We start from the raw sequence: 22,845 nt of genomic DNA, 5'->3' as shown, positions 1-22,845 counted from the left end.
CCTCTTCTTCGGCGCCTCCCCACCGTGGGGTGGGGGTGGGGGCATTCTCGGCGGCGCAGCTGCGGGAGGGGACTGGGACGGGGGTATTTCCGGCGGCACGGCCGTGGTAGGAGGCTCGGGAGGGGTTGGGCCGTGGCCGGCACCGGCCGTGGCGGGCCCGACCTCCTTTTTTCTTTCTCTTCTCCGGTAGGATGGGAGATAAAGCAATAGGAATTAAAATATTCTTAGGGGGCGTTTTCGTCTCATAATAAAGTAGTGAAATATGGCTGGACTGATTGTTAAACAATCAGTCAACATGGATTAAATATTAGAGACAGGTCAATAAATGTACTGGTGATTAATTACCCCTTTTCTTAAGCTACATAGCGAGTGCAATTCTAGAAACCTAATGTTGTTTAATTGCAGTGTCTCCATTGAACTGAAGGGTGGCAAATAGGGTAAACGACCATGTCTTAAGTTCAAGACCTAAAGGTTATTGCAGGTGGAGAGCACATCTAGCAAGTAGCCAGGTTTACACAATTCCTTAAGAGAGAGAGAGAGAGAGAGAGTTCAGGAATTATTTTAAAGCGTTTGATGTGTCTATTTGCTAATTCAATTGAAAAAGAAAATTCATAACAATGAATAAGTTTGTATTGGTTCAGGATTTAGAATTTTGAACACCTCTTTTATGCTCCTTCACCAGATTTGGTCGCACTCTATCCGTAGTAAGTTTGTAATATTATTAGGCTATAGAAAACCATCATGCATGGTATCAAACAGTTCAACTTCCAGAAAGAAAGAAAAAAATCTATTTTAAACAGGAAAATGAACTAAACTTACTCTTTTCCATCAACACGCAGTCATTCGGTTAAAAATAATAGGAAAAAAAAAAGGAGAAGAAGAAGAATGTTATTGGAGGCCCTGGACGGGCTATGAGCATGAGCGAGCATCACGGTCACTATTTTTTTCCCCATCTCCTACTCGTTACAGGACTACTCCTCCAAGGAAAAATAAATAAATAAACGATAGTCCTCGGAAGGATTATTCCGAGTGGGCTCAAAGTTCCTGAGATAGGCCGTCACCGGACAAGGAGACCAACCAAGGATTTGGGATCTTCCCAAGCTGCAGACACGACCAGTCATCATTTGGGAGGATGTGAGCCACAGTAAACTTCACAGCTATCACAAATGAAACACCTATCAGCAATCAGTAATGTGTAAACAATTTCTCCAGTTATGATATATAAGAAATGTTTATTTTCTAATATAAATCTCTTCTTTCAATAAGGAAGACATGAAGCTGCGTAACCCTTATGTTTTGTGAGAAAAATACAAGGATATGGGTTTCTTTCCTGGAAGTGGCTGAGAGAAGCGGTCGAAGATGATAAATTGCGAAATTGCACTCCGAATGGAAATACTTTGCGGTGCCAATCGAATAAACTCAATGTTCTTCTGGCTCATGTAATCCTGACATGGCATCTGAGTATATATTCAACTCTCTCTCATGCCACATGACGTGAAATTTTTTTGTCGGCACTGCACGAATTAGGTCGAGAAAAAAATGGTAAAAAATTTTAAAATATAAAGTGCCGCTAGATTCTGGACTGAGGTCAGTAACCGTTCAAGGTGCGTTGAAGTTGATTGGAACCAAAGTGCGTTGAAGTTGATTGGAATCATAGTGCGTTGAGATCGATTGAAAAATCCGTAAAAAAGTTCGTTTGCCAAAAAAATTTTGGCAGGAGTTCCTCCGATACTTAAGTCAGATATCTAGAGCAACAATAGAAAAGAAGGTAAAATATGTTAAGAGGAGTCTTAGATTGCTTACCCCCCGGTCTCTCAATTACCCTTATATTTAAATGATGAGAATGGTGTCCGTTACTTGATTTATCGGGAAGCATCGTAACTGCATTATAACAGTTAAGCATGCTCTAATGATATGGTAACGACTTCCCACAATTGTCATGCAGCGATAATTGCATTGATCGTGCCTATATTAGTACAATCATCGTTAATGCCATTATTGTGGTTCATGTAGTGATGGTTGGCATTATTCTCACATGCAGAAAGGCACGCAAGTCCATAACGAGGTTATTTACCTCAACCGAGGTCAAAGAGGTCATACATCTCTGAGATTAAGATTTTCCTATCACTTGCCCCTTGACTCTGAGTTCGAACTTGATCTTACTTCGGCCCATGAAAGTTATACCATCGTCCTGATTGAGGGTGAAGCATCTAGATCGGGTATCATGCGTCAATTGATCACAACATATTAAAACAAGTCAGGTTTGCCGCCTCAATTAGAAATGCCATCCAAACGAGCGTAGTTATTTGAGGGAAGTGAGACAAATTTTTTTTATTTTTTTGTTCCGTGGGAAGCGCAAGTTCCAGGAGAGAGTGGCAGCTGATGCAACCAAACTTCTGTTGGTATATAGTTATAGGTATGAAATGGTTAAAAGCACTAATTCAACAAATCATACATATATAGAGATCGAGTTTTATTTATTGTTAATATAAGTTGGTCGTTCTGTAATATAAACCAACACATTGTTAATAATTTCAGTTCATCTTATCATAATATAGTTTATCACATGTAAAAAGCATAGATATAAAATCAATGCTGTTAGTTTTTTCAGTATTATAGAATTAAAATTTTTTATTTACTATTAACCTTTTTAATTTCTTTAAAAAAGGCAGGTTTGCAATAAAAAGATCTTTTAAAAAATTCAAACAGAAAGGCTCAAACTAATGGTCTATGGTCTCAATGCCCTCAAGCAGCTTTGTTGCAAAGATTTTCTTTACGTTACCTTCTCCTTCCACATCAGAGTTTGACGAAATCAAGTGGAACCAATCAAGTTCCCAGCTTAAGTACGTTTAGATGAATCAAGTTCATAATTTAAATATATAGGTTAAGCTGTCCTCGCGTAGTCTTTGAAAGTAAAAATAACAAAATAAGGATATCTGCGGAAAGAGAAGCAGAAAACTAGAAAATATTTTTATTTTCACGGAATTTTGATTAATACAGCTAGTGCTATCATAGGATGTTTTAGTTACTCAAAACTAAAATTGATCATGAACCAATTGTTAAATTAATCTTTCAGTTCCTCTCAATCAATCATCAAACAATCTTCAGTAGTTTAGACACCTCAAAAGCAACACTAATAACCCAGCTCATTTGTTCGGCCAATCATCTGGATATAATTTCTGGAACTCCACCAGATATTGTCCAATAATGATTCAATCACAAGATATTGTTCACTCATGCAAACCAGCATCTATCAAATATCGTTTATCACTGGATCACAATGTTAGAAAAAATGAGGAAGAACACTCAAAAAGAAGGTGGTAGAAACTCTCAAAAATAAAGTTTGGAAGAAGGATAATTTTCATTCAACTCACACCATACAAATGGATGCTTACAACCCTTTATATAGACATGTGACTCTAGAAATTTTTACATATAACTCATAACTCTTAACCTTTAATATTCCTAACTCATGACTTGATATACCCATGACCCATGACTCTTAAATCTCATAGAACTCAAGACTCTTCACATTCTACAACTTATGACTCTTAACTTTTAACTCATGATGACTCTTAATTGTGACCCTTAGCCTTTCACCTTCTTAACCTTGACTTGACTTTGACTCTCCAACTAGGATGCTAGTTGGATGCCACATCACCATAGGAATTAAGTTTATTATCCAACACCTCCTTTAAACTTGATTCTTCTCCTCCATCAATTATTCCAAGCTTGAATTTTAATCTCTAGAATATGTCAACTTTGAGAGGCTTGGTGAATATATCCGTCACTTGATCTTGAGATTTGACATGTACAAGCTCAATCTCCTTATCCTTCACATGCTCTCTTATAAAATGATATCGAGTATCAATGTGCTTGCTTCTTTCATGATAGATGGAGTTTTTGGCTTCTTCAAAATCTATAGGCTCACAATTGGCCAGAGGACAAACAAGAGTTAGATTATTTTGATTATCTGTTACCTCATACATTTCACTTAGTCTTCTCTTCTTTTTTTTTTGGCCTTGAACTTGGTTCTGCTGAGATCAAAGATGAAGATGAAGATGGTGCAGATGTTTGTAACTCTTCATTCCTCGGTAACTCTTCTTCAATAAATGTGCCGGATTGCTTTTTCTCTTCTTGAGAACTCTAATCCTATGTGCCTTCTTCATCAAATTCAACATCTCTACTAACAACAACTTTTCCATTGCATGGACTATATAATTTATATCCCTTTGAGCGAGCATTATAACCAATGAAAATATATTTAGTACTTCTATCATCATGTTTAGTTCTCTTTTCTTCCGGTAAATAAGCAAAAGCAATCCTTCCAAAAACTCTTAAATGAGAAACAATAGGCTTCTTACCGGACCATGCTTCTTGTAGTGTGACATTCCACAAGCCTTTTGTGGGGCATCTATTCAAGATGTAGACGATACAATTTACTACTTCAGCCCAAAATTGCTTTAGCATACCTTTGCTTTTCAACATGCATCTCACCATATCAAGAATAGTTCTATTTCTTCTTTCCACAACTCCATTTTATTGTAGAGAGTATGAAACCGTCAAAGGTCTACGAATTCCATTCTCTTCACAATAAGCTTCAAATTCTTTAGAAGTAAATTCTCCACCTCTATCGGATCTTAAGGATTTAATAGTATAATTGCTTTCTTTCTCAACATATATCTTGAATCTTTTGAAAGTACTAAAAGCTTCGGATTTGTTTTTTAAGAAATAAATCCATATCTTTCTACTGAAATCATTAATAAAAGTGAAAAAATATATGTGCTTACATAAAAGAGGTAGGAACAATTGGCCCAGAAATATCTGTGTGCACAAGTACTAGTAACTCCCGTGCTCGATATGTTGCATCATTTGGACAACTCCTTTTGTGATATTTGCTGAGAAGACAACCTTCACAAAGCTACTCTGGATCTTCTATGAATGGCAATCCCTTCACCAAATCATGCTTAGATAAAAACTTTAAAACACCATAGTTAAGATGACCATATCTCAAATGTCAAAGCCATGATAAATCTTTAAAGCAAGCCTTCAAACACATAGCAACTTCATTTTGAATGTTTAGAAGAAACATTCTTTTTTTTGTCATTTCAATATTTGCAATCAATCTATTTCTTGAATCTCTTATAGCAAGAGTACAATTTTGCATTTGAATATTATAGCCCTTCTCCAAAAGTTGCCCCAAGCTCAAAATATTATTCTTCATATTTGGCACATAGTAAATATTGGAAATAAATATATGAGTGTCATTCTTCAAAGGAATCAAAATAGTGCCTTTGCCCCTTATCGAAATTTTAGAAAAATCTCCAAAAGTAACTTGACCATTGACCTATTTATCAAACTCCGCAAACATACTTCTTTTGCCACACAGATGATTGCTTGCTCCATTATCAAGATACCATGCTTTCTCTTTGTTGCCTTATTCTTCTTTATATGCTAATAATAAAAATGGCTCTTCTTCTTTATTTCTTTTTTCACCATAATTATCCTTATCATCAACTTGATTAGTAGCACTCCAATAATTTGAGGAGTAGTGCCTAAACTTCTTGCAATTATAACATTGAATATTAGATCTATCATACCACCTTCTTTCATATGACCTTCCTCTACCACGTCCTCTTCCTCTTATTGGATTTGAACCTTGTTCCTCTTCATTGCTTGTTAAGCCATGACCGATTATTCTTCTTCCTCGTTCTCAGCCACGGTCTCGACCTCGTCCTCGAGCTCTTTCTTGAGCTCTCCCAAGATCTTCTTTGGTAGTAAGCTTCGTTTGTAGAACTTGCTCCAATGGCTTTTCTTCCTTTCTTTTGTTGAGCTTTTTCTCATGAACTTGCAAAGAGTCCATGATTTCTTCAATTGTCATTTTCTCCAAATCTTTGGATTTTTCTATGGCTGTAACAACAAAATCAAATTTCGGATCCAAAAACCATAACACATTTTCCACCACTCGAACATTAGTTAGAGTTTCATCATTTCTCCTTAATTGATTAACAATCACTATAACTCTTGTAAAATAATCGGCAATAGATTCTGAATTTTTTATTTGTAAAGACTCAAAATCACTTTTAAGGCTTTGAAGATGAATTTTTTTTACCTTGTCAATACCGTTGTATGCTTTTTGAAGAAATTTTCAAGTTTGTCTTGACGTTGTAGCAGCTGTAACAATCTCAAAGGTGGCTTTATCTAACCCTTGATAAATTAAGAAAAGAGCCTTCTTGTCCTTTTTGCTCGACTCCCTTAGCAATTGCCTTTGATTCTCCATCAAAGTCGCAACAACTTCAGGCTCCACATAGCCTTTTTCAACTATTTTCCATGCATCTTGCGAGTCGAGCAGCACCTTCATTTGGATGCACCAATTCCCGCAGTCGTTTTTGGTGAGTTGAAGAACCGAAAATGCCATCGTATTGTTGGCCATTAGATTAGTCTAGCTCTGATACCGTTTTATTAGAAAAAATGAAGAAAAACACTCAGACCTTTAATATTCCTAACTTATGATTTGATATACCCATAACCCACTTCTTAAATCTCATATAACTCATGACTCTTCACATTCTATAATATATGACTCTTAATCTTGTATAACTCATAATGACTCCTGCGATCCTTGGTCTTTCATCTTCTTAACCTGGACTTGACTTCGACTCTTTAACTATGATACTAGTTGGATGCCAAAGCAAGTTTATCATCCAACACACAATAATCCACCATGCGATCCACACATATCAAATTACAGCCACTACATATGCAACATAATGACTGCTTACTATGGACCAAATAAAAAAAAAAAGAAGAAGGGAAAACCTCTGTTATACTTAAACAAAGAGACACCTCGCTAATCAGTTAAGCTCCTTACTGACTCGAGATAGAACCTCGGCCTCAGAATTGCGAGCGGGCTGAGTTCAAGGGCACCAAGCAATGTCTACGCCACAGTGCAGTTAATTTTTTTAATAGCTCTTCCTACAAAAGAGTGATGATCCTGAGAAATAGTTCGAGATACCATCCATTACAGTCGTGATGGGTTGGTCGACAAATGATGGATGAAGGGGGCAGTGTTTTAAATCAAGGACCCATCACATCTCGCATGCATCAGTGATTGAGAGCAACTCCACGGGCTAGTGAGACAAAATGGAGGGCATTCACATATCTTAAGCCATCCCCAACTCATCCACCATCAAGCAATAAGCAATCCATTGCCATCTCAATGCGACCAGGCAGGCAGGCTGGAAGGCTCAACAGTCCATGACCGGACGGTGCAAATCAGAATGGCAGCTGCATCTCCCCCTACAGCACAGGAAGAGTTCAGAGGTAAACCTGCACTACTTCTGTTTCAAATCTCCCAAACCCACTCTTATAGGTTCTCAGTGAGACGAGCTTCATCACACGCGTTCCAAAGGAAGGAACTCGAGCTTTTTAATATGTCATTTAGCATCAGCAGTACATCGGGCAAACTAGCTTAATTACTACAAGCTAGCACGGAGCTACTGGGAAATTTTAGACAAGGTAAAACCAAGATGCATTAAGCAGCGATAACAACATACGAGTTCCATCGTCTACAACTTCAACAGCGAAACCAAAACCATAAAAAACCCAAAAAGGACTACTACAACGCAACAACCAACTTTGTTCCTTGGGAAATGATCAGAGAGCGATCGCTGGCAGAAACTGAGTCAATACCCGAACCACCACCAATGCTGTGTTAACGACAATAGTGTGTGCCTCCCCTTCTTACTACACTCCTGTAACCAGCAGCAGCTAGAGAGGGCAAACAAAGGACAAATTCTCACACTCTCGTCAGCTCTAAATTTCTATAGCTCCTTACCACGCAGCAAAGGTTCTTTACCGCGCGGTTCGTTCTTGACTCAATCCATAGCCATCACATCTCCTTCCCTTCCCTTTTTTTTATATCTTTTTTCTCTTGATTGATAGGAAAACAAAGAGGGAGTTGGTGCAATTTTACTGAGGATCACAGTGGAGGGCGGCCTTGATCTTCTGGACGGTGCAGGAGATGAGGTTGTTGACTGTCTCCACCGACTCAACGGTGAGCTTGGCGGTGGGCTGGCTGTTGACCAGGATCTGGAACGCCACGGTCAGCAGCGACCCCCCGACCTTCTGCGCTCCCCCGCCGCCGCCGTCCGGCAGAATGGCGAAGCCCGACGGGAGGAGGGCCACGTATGCGGAGTCGCCGCCGTTCATGACGACGTGCATTGCCGGTATGTCCACCGGCGCATACACCACCATCGACCCCGACGCGTCGGTGCACGTCTCTTGCAGTATCAGCATGCTGCTCTGGTTTGCGTTCACCGCCTGGCGTGCATTGCATTCCATCCCATCCAATTATTTTCAAACAAACTTAAAGAACTATTTAATCTTCAACGCAAAGCAAACGCTACCTTAGTTTATTTAGTCGAATTAACAGATAAGTTACATTAACATAACATTCTTTTATTATAAATGACACATAATAATAAAAAATAATTTTTTTTAGATACCACAATGACAACATTCATAGTAAATTACGTAAATGCCACTGAACCGGTAGCTTGGTGACGTCTTGCCCAAGCAGACCACAAACTCGAGTAAAAGTAGAATAAAGGTCGATATTAACGTGTGCCGTCAAAATTACGTGAATACGCAATTGTACCAGCAATTGAGTGATATCTTACCTTTTAGCAACTTGGGAGTTGGGAGAGGGAGAGAGAGAAAAGGGGGGAGCGGCGAGGAGGCCTTGGGATGCGAAGCCCAGCATGACGCCAGCACCGGGAATCGTAGCTGTCTATCGGTCATGTCAACCCCCGTTCCGCCTTTCCGCAGATCATACCCCTTTCTCTCTCTCCCTCTCTCACTCTTTCTCTCGGGGTATTCACTTCCCATACCAATGTGCTACTTTAGTACTACCATACAACCTTTTATTCGCTTCACAAAATTTCTCTAGAAAACTTTTTTAGCTCATGAAAAGAAGGAAAAGAGAGAAAAGGTCAAAAAGCAGAAACACTAACGGAGTCACAGATAGAAAGCAATAAAGCAAGATGAGGTTGACAGAAGCAATAATGATACTTACGCTGGCACGGAGAAGGGAGACGGCGTTGCCGTGGTCCTGGCCCTTGGCGATGTGGGCCATCTCCTGCATGGGCCCCCCGTTCGACAGTATGTCCCACTCGCTCCGGAGCCGCTCGTCCCGGAGGAAATCGAACAGCCGCTGCGGCGAGACCGGCAGCCACACTGAAGTCGCGGCGCTCAGCACCACCCCAGGCGGCTCCCCGGGGTCGTCCACGCTCTGCCTTGTCATCACCCTCACATCTTCCCCTATACTCCCCACGCTCAGCTTACTCCATTTGTGCGCCGACGACGCGCAAACCCCCGCACAAAAATTATCCGTCATTCTTTGTGCCAGCTTCAGCATGCTCCTCCTCCCGCTCGCAGTTATTGCTGTTGGACATCATTCCAAATTTAAAACATTATGTAATCATCAAACCTTCGTGTGTACGCTGCCGACAATGGATGGAGGTAAGTTAACTCACTGTTATGGTCTCGGGTGGGGAGGGAGGAGGCCATGAGGATGGCGAGGCACTCGCACTGGCGCTGGAGGGTGGCGACCCAGCGGCGGGCGCCCAGGCCGAGGCCGGAGCGGAGGAGAGGGCGGTACAGCTGGTGAACCGCGGACTCGTCGTACTCAGCGTGTTCCACCCATGTGACCTGCGCGCCATCGCGTCGTTAACTCATTAATGCCGCGGACTGTCGCCACCCAAACATTTACACCGCCGGACATGGATAGCACGTCCCGCATGACGCGAGGACACCCTACCACGCACAGAGGCTAACACAAGAGGACAAACCACTACACCCGCCCGCTTCGAGCTGCCAACTCATGGTTCTGACAGTTGAGGATTAAAAACGCCACCACCATCCTAGCTTTGACTAGCAGCATAGCATCGATATCTGGACCAGAGAGAGAGAGAGAGAGAGAGAGGGGGGAGAAAACGACGGATAGAAACAGGAGCACGACCTCTACCACCATGTGTATGGAAATAGTAGGTTTTCTCGGGCCACGCAATGGCTCAGAATCCTGATGACGAACGAGGAAAGCATTGGAGTGAGATAACAAATATTGGTAATAGGAGCGGGGAATCACGGAAGTACCGTGGAAGGAGGAAGAAACGGGAATAGAAACCATAGATATGGAATTGATTAGGTGAAATACTATTATCTTAATATAAGAAGGAATCCCGTTTCACAAGGGCTTGTGTTTGGGGTCCGGGGAGCAGGCAGGAGGAAGAGGAGAGGCTTCCGTGGATCATTATAGAATAGATAGAATTTGGAGCAAAGGCAAACGAAACAGATCGGGCGGACAAGGGCGAAGACGACGGTCCCGAACTACGACAAAATGCACCGGGATCGGGTGGTATCTTTCGCGCGAAAGAACGATCGATCCTTTTTCGCGCCATCAAACCGCCGTATCGCGCATTGCACGGATCTCAAAATACCCCAAACGCTTTCCTGTATGCGCTGCAGGGATCTTAAAGCAGCCATTGCGCGATCCAGCGGCTGACGCCGCGAACCCAGGTGAATCGTTCTTTCTCGCGGAAGATACAACCCGGCCCCAATAGACCAGACCTTTATTTTTATTTTTTTTTTAATGGGTCAGTCATCGGTGATTTCTTGATTTGTTTAAGCGTTTCCCGAAAATAAAACATATGGATCGAATACGGACACCAAGCAACCCAAAGGTGATGATTCCGAGGAGTAGAAGAAGCATCGAATCCTCTTTAAAAAACCAGGAGAAATCGCTCGGGGAATGCCGTGAATCGAAGAAGCAGGAAGGTATAGAAAATTCATGGCAACCCACAGCTATTTCATGGAATCGGACGGCACGCGACCCGATTATATTATACGCAAGCCCGAGATTAGGCCTTGACTAATGACCACAGATGCACCAGGCATCTAAAACAAATGACACCGACTTCCTATTCCACAAATCCATCGTGCATCACAGGCTCCCAGCACCAGCCATAAATTAATACGCCAATCGACTCAAAGATATCAAAAAAGATTTTTTAAAAAAAAAATGATAAAAATCATGATTTAGTTGCTAATGACATGTGGAGTACAGTGATGAGAGGCGGGCGGGCGAGTACCTTAGAATAGCCATTAGGCATGTCCTGAACCACACAGCCAGAAGGCAGCCTGCGGCACTTCATATTCGGCGTAGGAGCAGAAGCATTCTGTCTAATTCCATCAATGGAGACATCGACTACAGCCCAGGCACCTTCAGCGATCTGTTTGCAGAACCTGAGGAAATTTACATCACGAATCGGAACCAACGGTGAAAGAACCTGAAGCTCCGCATGCATCTGGCATCATACATAAGAGGAAACGGGTAGAAGAAATTAATCTTTTGCGATCGACGCAGCCATACAAGTAGTTCAAAAAGAAACACCATCGAAAGGACATCAACTCACAAGCTGGAGGGTGCCATTTCTAGTACCACCCATGCCACTGGAAATTACTTCAGTGGTGGTGGTTCTCGCAATCATGCAAGGGAACATATCCGCCCACCGGGCCTGCAGAACGGAACAATTTTTGCATCACAGAGAAAACTAAGCAGCCATTGGTTCTACCTTGTTAACATATACATGTTAGAGGATAGATGACATGAACTGGAAAAAAACTTACACTGCAAAGGCATGAACTGAAAGAAATTCAACGTTTTAGCGAACTGAAGAAATTTTTGAGAAAGAAATTAAAGACTGTCTTTGCTTACCGCATCCATGAGAGTCTCAACGAGGGCGGAGCTGTTGATGATCACTAAACCCGTCTCCCTGGTGGCCTCCGACACAAATCCAGCAGGCTTCATCCCGATGCAGCGAGGGAACACCCGCTCGTACTCGTCATAGTTCAGTGTCTCTTTACCCCCTTCCAAGCTTGGGATCCAGAGGGGCTCGAACATTTGGGCCATCTTCACCAGCTCATCCATGGCAGCCAGCGCAAGCTCCAACAGCATGGTCCTCTCCCTCTCGACCCCACCCAAGGTGCCGACAGTCCTGACAGGAGTACCAACACTTCCGAGTGGGCTCGACACCGCAGTGGGGAAATCAGCAACGACGGGCAAGGTCATAGCAGCCGAGCCCAACCCGGCAAAAGCGATGGTACCGATCGCAAGCTCTAAGCTTGAGCTGGGCAAGGGGAGAGGGAGTGGATTCGCCAAGGCTGAAGCAGGTTTGCCTAAGAACTTTCCGGCGAGAGCACAGACTCGATCGAGCTCATCTTTCAGACGGGCATTCTCAATTCTCAGGTGCTGTTCTTCTAGAGAGACCTCACCAAGCACCACCGGCCCGCCGCAGTTGCTGCAGATGGGGTTCCTCATCGCATCCCTGATGGACAGGTTCTCAGCCCGGAGCTTGTCGTTCTCCTGCTTGAGGATATTGTTCTCATGGCGTTCCATTTGCGTCTGATTTCGATATTATTTTGAAATTCATCAGAAAATTAATAAAGTACCCGGCGACAAAAAGCTAAACCAAAAAAAAAAAAAAAGAAACCAAAACAAGATTTTGTAGGCCTCGCGACTGCGCAGTATTGATACCTTCATCTGGGTACGCCGGTTCTGGAACCAGAACTTGACCTGGCGACTCTCCAGATTGAGCCTTCTGCTGAGCTCCAGCCTTTGTTTCTCATCCGGGTGGGGGCATTCCTTGAAGAGACTGCAATGAGGAAACAATAATTTAGTTTCTTTCTACGATCCAAAACCAAAGAAATAAGAACAAAATGGAACCAAGGAAGTGGATCTCTTACGCCTCGAGCTCTTGGATCTGCTGAGGGGTGTGCCGGTGGTATCTCTTCTTTTTCCGAGGGTTTTCCTGGTCTATATCGTCGCCGGAGCCACCGTCAAGGTTGTCGCTCCCCGATCTGCTCTCGTTCTCATCTTCCTTGTACCTACCCACTGTGTCCACATCCCGTCCTCCGCCGCCGGCTGCACCACCGACAATGGACGATAGACTTCTGTCCCCTTGCCCGTCCATATTTGTTTGCTGGACAAGAAGACCGAAAACAGAAATCTAATAAAAGGACTCACAAAAACAAAACAACAAAAGAAGAATCTTTAAGAATATTTGGGGAGGGAGGTAGAGAAAGAGAGGAGGGATAGGCTACCAGGGCGAGGGAGAGGCCGGGGGAGCTGAGCAAAGGCTTAGGGAGGGAGGGGGAGACTAGGCGCGACTGGGAGATGGCGCCGGCGGGCATCGCCGGGCTGCCATACGGGATGTCGGCCACAACCCGAGCGCCACCAGAACCACCGTCGAACAAGCCACCCAAACTCATCGATGAACCCCCTCCTTTTATTCTCTTCTCAACTCCTCGTCTTACACGGCCTCCTCCTCTCTTTTTTCCACAGTAATACTGGTTGTAGTACTACTAGATCTAAAAGGAGATGTCTCTCTTTCCACCCCAAATTTTCTGAATTTCCCAGAGACCAAGAAATAAAACACAAAAGAAAAGAAAAATAGATAAGAAGAGATCTAGAGGAACGGAGAGATCAGAGGAGGCAAAAGCATAAACGGGTTATGAACACATGCCTCCAGGCTCCCTCTCCCTCTGTGACAGTAGGGCAGAAAGAAAGAGAAGGAAGCCAAGCGACTCCCGCTAGCGCCTCGTTCTCTTTCCGTCTCCCTCTCCCTCCGCTACCCCCTCAAAACCCAAACCCCAACCCCAACCAAATCCGAGCAAGAAAAAGATTAAAAAAAAATCCACAAACCAAAAGACTCAGCTTCAACCTTTTCCTCTATTCCATGACTCTCAGAACAAGAAGGCGAGAAGCCAAGAAAAGCGAAAGAAAGGCTTCCGAAGCATAGAAATGGCAGGAGCTAGAGCAAAGGAGGAGAAGATTAAAAAGCCCAAAACCACACATGTGGATTCTACGAGGCCTCAGAAAACAAAGAAAAGAAAAAAAAAAACCCAGGAGAGAGAGAGAGAGAGAGAAAAATGAGTAGCAGCAAAGACAAGTGAAAAGAAGGGGGGTCGGTTGACCGTCCCCACCGTCTTTCTCGAAAGAGATAAAAAAATAAAGTCCAAGCCTCTGGATAAAAAACCAGACTCTAGATAGAAACGGAAGTCCCCCTTACCCTTTTCCACAGTCGCCCACTTTTAGGTCCCCCTCCTCCCAGTAAAAAGCCAAAGTTGGCAGCAGAGGTGAAATCGGGAAGCCAACAGCGTTTCAGACGCCTCTCTTGTCCCCTTCTCCCCCCCCTCTCTCTCTCTCTGTCTGTCTCTCTCGCTAGCCAACAGGCGTCGTCGAACCGAAACAAGAAGAAGCGATAGAACTGGAGGAAGAAATAGAGATTATTAAGAGAGAGAGAAACAAAAAACTTAGATTAAAAAAGATGGGAGCGGAGGCTGACTTGCGGGTTGGGAGTAGAACACCAGTCAAAGGCCGCCCCCCTCCCCTCCCCTTTTCAGACCTCCCAGAAAAAAGGGACCGAGCTAATGGGCTGACCCTCCCCTCGGCCTCGTCGCCGGACCGCCTTCCATGTCTTCTCTCTCCTCCTCTGGGCCTTCTCCTAGTTTTTTTCTCTACAAATAGAAATGCCCTGTTCTGCTCTCCTCTCCTCGTCGGCGACGAAGAGTTTGCAGAGAGAGAGAGAGAGAAAAAAAAGGGTCTGTCTCTGTAAGCTTGAAGGGATGGAGTTCTAAAAGACGGCTCCGCCCATGGTGCTAGGTGCACAGACAAGGGAGTTGTTTTACGATAACTCTAAGCTTTTCCTTGGCCGTCTTATGCAAACACGGCGACGATCGCTAAGCATGGGATTTGGGAATTGCGGGCGGGTTTTAGGAAAGAAACAGAGGATGGACGGTAAAAACCATGGCGGAGCGGCGGATTAGGACGCAATAAATGATCGGAGCTGAGGCGTTGGTGGCGAGCGCGGGGCCTGAGAGATATTGCTGGGAGGCTGGAATCGTGGTTGTGGATTCTCGTGCATGTGTGCCTGCCAGCCACCAGCTTGCCTTAATTTATGCACCTCCTCCATTGACATGACATGTTAAGTAGTTTTCTTCTTTTCTAAAAGAATCTGATTTAATATTGGAAAAATGTTATGCGAATTATTATAAGCATTCGATTAAGAATTGACTGGTTTAGAATCCAGCGCTCTTGACTTCGACACTGCCACCGTTTGGAATATTTCATGTCCTCGGAAACTCATGGATAAGAAGCTTCGCTTTCAACTTCTAAATATATCCTCGAGTCGAGTTCGTTTCTTTCAAATGTGTCGTGGAGCCTCTTCCGACGGTCCGAAGTCTGCAATTTTTTTCATGGAATTCTTTTAATCAAATGCGTCAAGAAAGTATAAATTAGTGCATGCAACTTGAAGGGAACATGGGTGATACCTTGTGGTCCAAATAAATGAACGACTAATGTGATGATAAATTGGAGGCAAACAAAGATTCAGAATATATAATTAACTATTGGGAAGAAATAAGAAAATTTATGATCTCGTGACTTGTTTTATGCATCACGCATGGTGGGCTTTGTTGATATTTGAAATGCTTCAGGCATCCTTGTAAAAGCTCCAAAAAATATATCCCACTTGCTGGAAAATAAGCTAGCTAAGATGCGATATCAATCTTCAGAGCTATAATTTGTCTCCATTTGAGGGCTATTATATTGGCATTTACGGTGAGTTTGTTGTTTTATCTGCGTACAAAAGGTGGCAATACCATTTATAACACTCCCCAGATCCATGTATCTCAATTTAGAAGAAATTCAATATTTTGGCCTCTCATTATTTATTTCACAATTTTTAGAAGCAATGAAAGGCAAAGACTTGCTGAGATGTGGTTGTAGCTATTCATGCACGGCAAGATTATGTCAAGAAAATTTGGTAACCATTTATGAGGAGTTAAAATTTATGAGAGTGCCGATTCAACGTTTCAAAGGGTCCATTTTGTCTTGCTTATTTCTATGTTGTAGCTTTGCTTTCTTTTCATTGGTATTATTTTCTGTAAAAAATGCCTATTATATTTCATTTAAAAAATTAAAAAGGCCAGCAAATAACTAAAGTAGTGGTTAAATTTATAGGGGTTATTGGCATTGTTTATGCGTTTATGAGTACGTATTGAGAAAACAAATAAAAATGCTATCCTATGTATACACACCCAAACACACACTTGAATGCACTATGTTGTGTGAGTTATTTTCTGACTTAAAACTTACTGCCTTGTTAACGATATCAAACTTCAACTATGCCAAAAAAAAAAAAAGACTCAATGGAAAAATAAGATCTGTATGCAAAATAACTCATAATTGTAAACATCTTAATTAGCAAGCACCTTGCAATTTAAAGGATTTTTACTCAAAAAGCTCAAATAATTTAATCATCTCTCTTATATATCAAAGACGAGAGACTAGAAAAGGTAATCATGAAATTGAACATTGATAACCGTATCTTAAATTAACTATTAATATGAATTGGTGCCAATTAGGACCATTAACGCAATGAACTATTTTATTAATATATTTGTTTGATATGTTTGCTTAATAAAACCTATTGGCCATCAATTTGAGGTGTAAGGTGGCCGGCAAGCAATGTTATTTGGCCTTTTTTCCAAATTAATATGCCAATAACTTTTTTTATTGTTTGCAATGCTAATAAGCTTTCACTTAACCAATTAGCACCCCTCTAAGCAGCACTTGAGGGGAGACGTGCAAGCTCAACTTGAATGGTGGCATTCTTATCATTATTAAAAGTATATAATGTAATATAGAATATTTAATAGTCCAATATATACATACTCTTCTTCAAACAACAATCCATACACAGAATTGAAATGGTAGATAAGAAATTAGTAATACATAATAGTATTAATTGCCAATAAATATGGTTAAATGTAGAATAAATTCAGAATTACTAAACAATTGCCAAGAGAAGGCATGCAAGGCCAAAAAAGCCACAGCTCTAAAATCAATATATTGTTCTATTATTTATAGATGATTTAATTAATATATAATATAGTGCATTACAATTCTACTTGGTTTCGTTGTATTTAATATAACAATCTAAGATCTCATCCAAATGTTTAGTTAGAAATTAAAAAAAAAATATTTATAAATGAGGTACCAAAGGCCTTATTCAAAAAGATTAGCCAGAAATTTTTTTAAAAAAAAAAAATCATAAACTAATGAGATACCGAGAACCAAATCTAGCATTATACCTATCTTTAGTAATAATTTCAGAATTCATGAATGCCATACTTTATTAATCCGAAGATTGTTAAGAAAGCCAGTAAATACAAATGTTTTAGTAAATTGAGTACAAATTAAGATAATAAGTAAAAATTAGATAATCAATGCTATAAATAAACTATGTAACCATTACATAGGTAATGATTTGTATACTATAGCAAATAATTAAAAAAATTTAAAATTTTGTTTTTCTAATCTTCGCTAGTTATGAATACTCTAAAATCCTTGATTCTAACTAAAATTTATTTTGGAGGAGATTTTTGTTTTCTCTACCTAATCAAATAATTATTTATTTATGTGAATAAGTAATTTTGAGATAAATTTTATGAAAGTATTAGTTTCCACAATCAATAAGTGATCTAAATTCAAGTCATTGTCGAGCCATAAATGCAATGAAACTCGGGACTTGATAGAGCCGGTTTTTAGGTTGTGATATTTGATCACTATCTTTAAAAGAGATGTAGGTTCCTTCTCTATGTACGTGAATATAAAAGCAAAATGGTCAAGCGTACAATTTTAGAAGCTAGATAATTATTCAAAGGTGTATAATCGGATATGTTTGATGGAAAAGGCTATCTTTAAGAATTGTAAACATGTTAATTAGCAAGCACATTGCAATTTGAAGGATTTTTACTCAAAAAGCTCAAATAATTTAATCACCTCTCTTATATATCAAAGACAAGAGGCTAGAAAAGGTAATCATCAAATTGGACATTGATAACCATATCTTAAATTAACTTTTAATATGAATTGATGCCAGTTAGGACCAATAACGCAATGAATTATTTTATTGGTATATCTGTTTGATATGTTGGCTTAATAAAATCTATTGGCTATCAATTTGAGGTGTAAGGTGGCCGACAAGTAATGTTCTTTAGCCTATTTTCCAAATTATTATGCCAATAACTTTTTTTTATTGTTTGCTATGCTAATAAGTTTTCACTTAACCAATTAGCACCTCTCTAAGTAGCACTTGAGGGGAGAGGTGCAAGTTCAACTTGAATGATGGTGTTCTTATCATTATTAAAAATATATAATGTAATATAGAATATTTAATAGTCCAATATGTACATACTCTTCTTCAAACAACAATCCATGCACAGAATTGAAACGGTAGATGAGGAATTAGTAAAACATAATAGTATTAATTGCCAATAAGTATCATTAAATGTAGAATAAATTCAGAATTACTAAACAATTGCTAGAGAAGGCATGCAAGGCCAAAAATGTCACGGCTCTAAAATCAATATATTGTTCTATTATTTCTATATAATTGAATTAATATTTAATATAGTATTCTACAATTCTACTCGGTTTCATTATATTTAATATAACAATCTAAGATCTCATTCAAAATGGCTAGCCAGAAATAAAAACTATTTGTTTATAAATGAGGGCCAAGGATCTTATTCAAAAAGATTAGCTAGAAATAAAAAAAAAATTATCCATAAATTAATGAGATACCGAGAACCAAATCTATTATCATACCTATCTTTAGTAATATATAGTTTCAAAATTAATGAATACCATACTTTATTAATCCGAAGATTGTTAAGAAATCCAGAAGATACAAATGTTTTAATAAATTAAGCACAAAGATAATAAGTAAAAATTAGATAATCAGTGCTATAAATAAACTATGTAACCATTACATAGCTGACGGTCTATATACTTTAGCAAATAATTAAAGAATTTTAAATTTTTGTTTTTCTAATCTTCACTAGTTATGAATACTCTGGAATCCTTGAATTCTAACTAAAATTTAATTTGGATGAGATTTTTGTTTTCTCTATCTAATCGAATAATTATTTATTTCTGTGAACAAACGATTTTGAGATAAATTTTATGAAATTATCAGTTTCCACATCAATAAGTGATCTAAATTCAAGCCAATGTCCAGCCATAATTGCAATTGAGACTTGATAGAGCCAGTTTTCAGGTTGTGATATTTGGACATTGTCTTTAAAAGAAATGCAAGTTCCTTCTCCAAGCACGCGAACATAAAAGCAAATTGGTCAATTATACAATTTTAGAAGCTAGATAATTATTGAAAGGTATAACTTGATTTTTTTTTTTTTTTAAGATATTTCATACAATGCATGTACGAATACATCCAATAAAATAAAAAAACACAAGCTTGTGGAGTGTCTGTGGCAGCTCCTCCTCTCCTGACCATAAAGTATACCCTGAGTGATGAGCCGTGTAGGCAGCCACCCAGTCGACCGCCCCATTGGCTTCTATAAATACATCTAACCGGATATGTTTGATAGAAGAGGCTATCTAAGAATTTCAAATGCAAGAGCATATTTATGGTGATCAGTGGCCTCTTTTAAACAATGGACATGATTGTTAGCAAATAACCAATTTATATATCTATGCTTTATTGTTACTAAGAAAAATTAGTTGGTGGCTTCTATGTCATTATTTTCAATTTATGGTACGTGCATATTCATGTTTTATTAAACTATCACAAGTTGACAAATTAAACAAGAAAGACTTGTGACTACATACAGAACTTCTCCTTTCGCATAAATTGTAATGTGATATCGACCAAAAAAATGGTAATGAGAGACAACATGCAATAATACAAAGGCTTCCTATTTCTTCTTGTGCTGGTTGTAATTAATCTTCATAAAGATGCCCATATTAAGTCTTCTTCTTCATCTAAATACAAAAGCTCTATTTATGAAATAGGACTTTCATTATCGAAAGATAAGCAGTCATTAGTATTGCTACCGTTGGAAGAAGAGCAAAGCATTGGTGGATCATATAAAAAATATTCAAATTAGCATGCTAAGCCTAAGATAATGCATCATCACAGTAATATATACAAGCATTTATAAAGCAACCATGACAGTGGATTCACACGTAGAAATATATGTACTGTCAACTTCAAAGGCTTGACATATAATGTTACGATGGAAGTAAAATAAACTCAAGGAAAATCTAATTTTGAGCATATCAGGTCAAACACAGATTGCTAATTTGGAATACAAGAAGTTCTTCATGGAACTGGATTTTTTTTTTTTTTTTTTTTTTTTTTTGCGTGTGTGTGTGCTGAATATGAAACTGAATTGGAACTGGAACTTTAATCAATAAAAGTATGGACAGGTGATGGATAGCAAATGATGTCATGTAAGCATTTAATGACCTGGCTTAAGTAACATAATATAAATTTCTCATTAACCAAAGACTCATTATGCCTTCCCCTTTCCCTCCAAAATGAGAGAGAGGGAGTCCTGCCAGATGTAAATTATTCAAGATTAAAGACCTGAGGATCCAGACCGCACAAGACCAAGAACCTAAACCCTCCTCTTCTTAGGAGAAGGCATGTGTCAAAATCGACTACATCAAATTAAGGATTTGAGCACAAGTTACTGAGCTGAATAGAATTACCTATCGTAATTCTTCTTTTCTTGCAAGCTAACAAAAACTTTCCAGCTTCAACTTTTTTAGAAGAGGAATCCGACTCTTCTTTGAATGCAGATTGATTCACACAATAATTTTGTATGGCATAATGACTAATAAATGTAAAGCATAAAATTAGGTGAATAAAAAACATTTTATCCTCGCCCTTGCATTATGTATACTAGCCAGATGTACTGGAGACCTGCCAAGGAGAAGATGAATAAGACCTTGTCTGGTTCATAACTTGGAATTTTTTAAAGTTTCAAGGAACAAAGTCTTGCGGAGTCATTCTAGGCATGTGCTACTATTGCCACACTTTCCATCTCATTTTGGGCAAACCAGAAAACTCCGGATCCTTGGAAAACCTAGTCAATTAGTCGAGGAAAAAAAAATCTTGCCAAAGGTTCTTAGATGAGATCGGATGCATGCATAGGCGTGCCACCAGCATTGAGCTAGTCGGAAAGATGTTGGTCGGAAAAAAGGATAGAGAGTAGCATGGATCTCCATATGTCTTAACCTTCAAAGATTTTACTACTATCACACTATCGTATAAAGAAAATGAAACTCGATGGGAGTGTAGCGTTGGGCTGCGGTAAGAGTGTAGCACCGAATTACAGTAGATGATTTAATTTATATATTCTTCTAACATAAACGACCAAGATAAAGGTAAAGATAAAGATAAAAATAAACTAATTGGATTTATTGTCAAATAATTCTCATACGGAGTATAATTTCACTTATTTGTACACAATAACTACCCACAAACACTATAAGTATATTGACTCCAGCGATTGCTCTCCATATCTGATCTCCACTTTTGGTGGTTCTAGTAATTGCTGCCAACTATTTTTTCTTTATGCACATATACAAGCATGATTAGTTTGCAACTACTAGACCGATAGTCATGCCTTATCGGCCTTTAACTTATCCTCACGTAGCTTATGTTGGTTCTCTCCCCTCATTCAGCCTGCAATATACTTCTATTCTTGAGAATTTAAGACCGATACAATCTCCTCAGTCTTTTGTCGACCATCTTTTCACAACCAAGGCTTGACCTTTCTGCTTGTTAATCTACATTATGGTCAAATTTTACTTGTTCAGCTTAGGTCTCTACCTTTTGGTAGCATTTGGTGACCCAAATAGGTTCACGAAGGTGATCTTAGATCACTGGCGATCCTTATCTCGGAATAATTGATCCCTGATGATTTAAGATCACTATATTTTACATGTTATGTTCTAGTGATTAAATATCCCCACATATCTATGAGTAAATTGTTTAGTATTCCATGAAAATTCAAAATCACTCATCATATAATACCAAAATTATCTCTGATATATTTCATAAAAATATATTTATTAATCATATAAAATATATTATAATAAAATATTAATATATATATATATTTATTAGTCCTATAAATTATTAATTCTATAAGATATATCAATTATTATTATAGAATTAATATGTTTATTTATACTTATAATATATTTTTTAATACTAATAATTGTTTTGATTAGAAAAACAAGGCAAATAGAAGTAAGATATTAAATCTTTAGCTATATAAATATAAAGAACGACAATATATTTCTACTATAATTTAAATTAATATTGAATAATAATATCAAACAATATGATTAATAATATATTATAATATAATATATCATAAATACAATATGTATATATATAATATTGATATAATATATTAACTGTATATGGATGTACGAATTTTTTCTGCTAGACTGAGGGGCATTTTTTTCCTCGGCTTTTAGTCTAAGATCATTATGCTGGGGTGATCTTGGATTCCAAGGATGGACATTTCATCATTAGGTTGGGTAGTGATTTGGGATCACTGCCATGTAGGATCATTATGGTGCAACCAACGTCATATAGAATCACAATGGTGCAACTAAACACGGAAATCTCATTACCTCCACTCATATTATTCTTAATCTTGGGATTATCACTCTATACCAAATGCCCCATTTACGTGATTTTTACAACCAAACTCTATCCAAGCTCAACAAAAGTCGTGTCATTCTTACTTATTTTGATCCTATCAAATTTAGTTCATATAGAACTTGCTTATGGTCGCTAGCTAGATTGCTGAAATATGATGTCAATTGCTACATTATGCGATGCTGCTGCCATACCTCTACAAAAACTAAAATTCTTCTCTATGAAAAAAGACAAT

At 39.1% G+C, this 22,845-nt stretch overlaps 1 protein-coding gene across 2 annotated transcripts; it reads right to left on the bottom strand.

Annotated features, from left to right (window-relative positions):
- Positions 1 to 7,507: 7,507 nt before the first annotated feature.
- Positions 7,508 to 15,015, bottom strand: ANL2 (Homeobox-leucine zipper family protein / lipid-binding START domain-containing protein). 2 transcript variants are annotated; one of them, XM_008801306.5, is made up of 10 exons: positions 14,406 to 15,012; positions 13,162 to 14,327; positions 12,805 to 13,040; positions 12,596 to 12,713; positions 11,777 to 12,463; positions 11,475 to 11,576; positions 11,151 to 11,366; positions 9,537 to 9,711; positions 9,077 to 9,444; positions 7,508 to 8,322 (listed from the first exon to the last, which is right to left on the bottom strand). In XM_008801306.5, exons 2-10 carry the CDS (start codon positions 13,327 to 13,329, stop codon positions 7,972 to 7,974), a joined length of 2,421 nt encoding a protein of 806 aa, XP_008799528.2. In that variant the 5' UTR covers positions 13,330 to 14,327; positions 14,406 to 15,012; the 3' UTR covers positions 7,508 to 7,971. The 2 variants fall into 2 exon arrangements, with proteins under 2 accessions (XP_008799528.2, XP_088574660.1); XM_088718534.1 differs by lacking the exon at positions 13,162 to 14,327 and having other exon boundaries at positions 14,866 to 15,015.
- Positions 15,016 to 22,845: the final 7,830 nt, after the last annotated feature.

Source organism: Phoenix dactylifera, chromosome 3, assembly GCF_051530095.1.
Source record: "Phoenix dactylifera cultivar Ajwa chromosome 3, Ajwa_hap1_PhDact_Kaust_v1.1, whole genome shotgun sequence".
Taxonomy (NCBI): Eukaryota; Viridiplantae; Streptophyta; class Magnoliopsida; order Arecales; family Arecaceae; genus Phoenix; species Phoenix dactylifera.
Note: the sequence above shows the minus strand (reverse complement) of the source record. Positions and strands in the feature narration are given on the sequence as shown.

Excerpts from the sequence above, each read along its gene's own strand:
- ANL2 (XM_008801306.5), bottom strand. The coding sequence starts at position 13,329 with ATGAGTTTGGGTGGCTTGTTCGACGGTGGTTCTGGTGGCGCTCGGGTT. Across the intron at positions 13,041-13,161 it reads CCGGCCTCTCCCTCGCCCTG|CAAACAAATATGGACGGGCA; the intron begins GTAGCCTATCCC and ends CTTCTTGTCCAG. Across the intron at positions 11,367-11,474 it reads GAAATGGCACCCTCCAGCTT|ATGCATGCGGAGCTTCAGGT; the intron begins GTGAGTTGATGT and ends GTATGATGCCAG.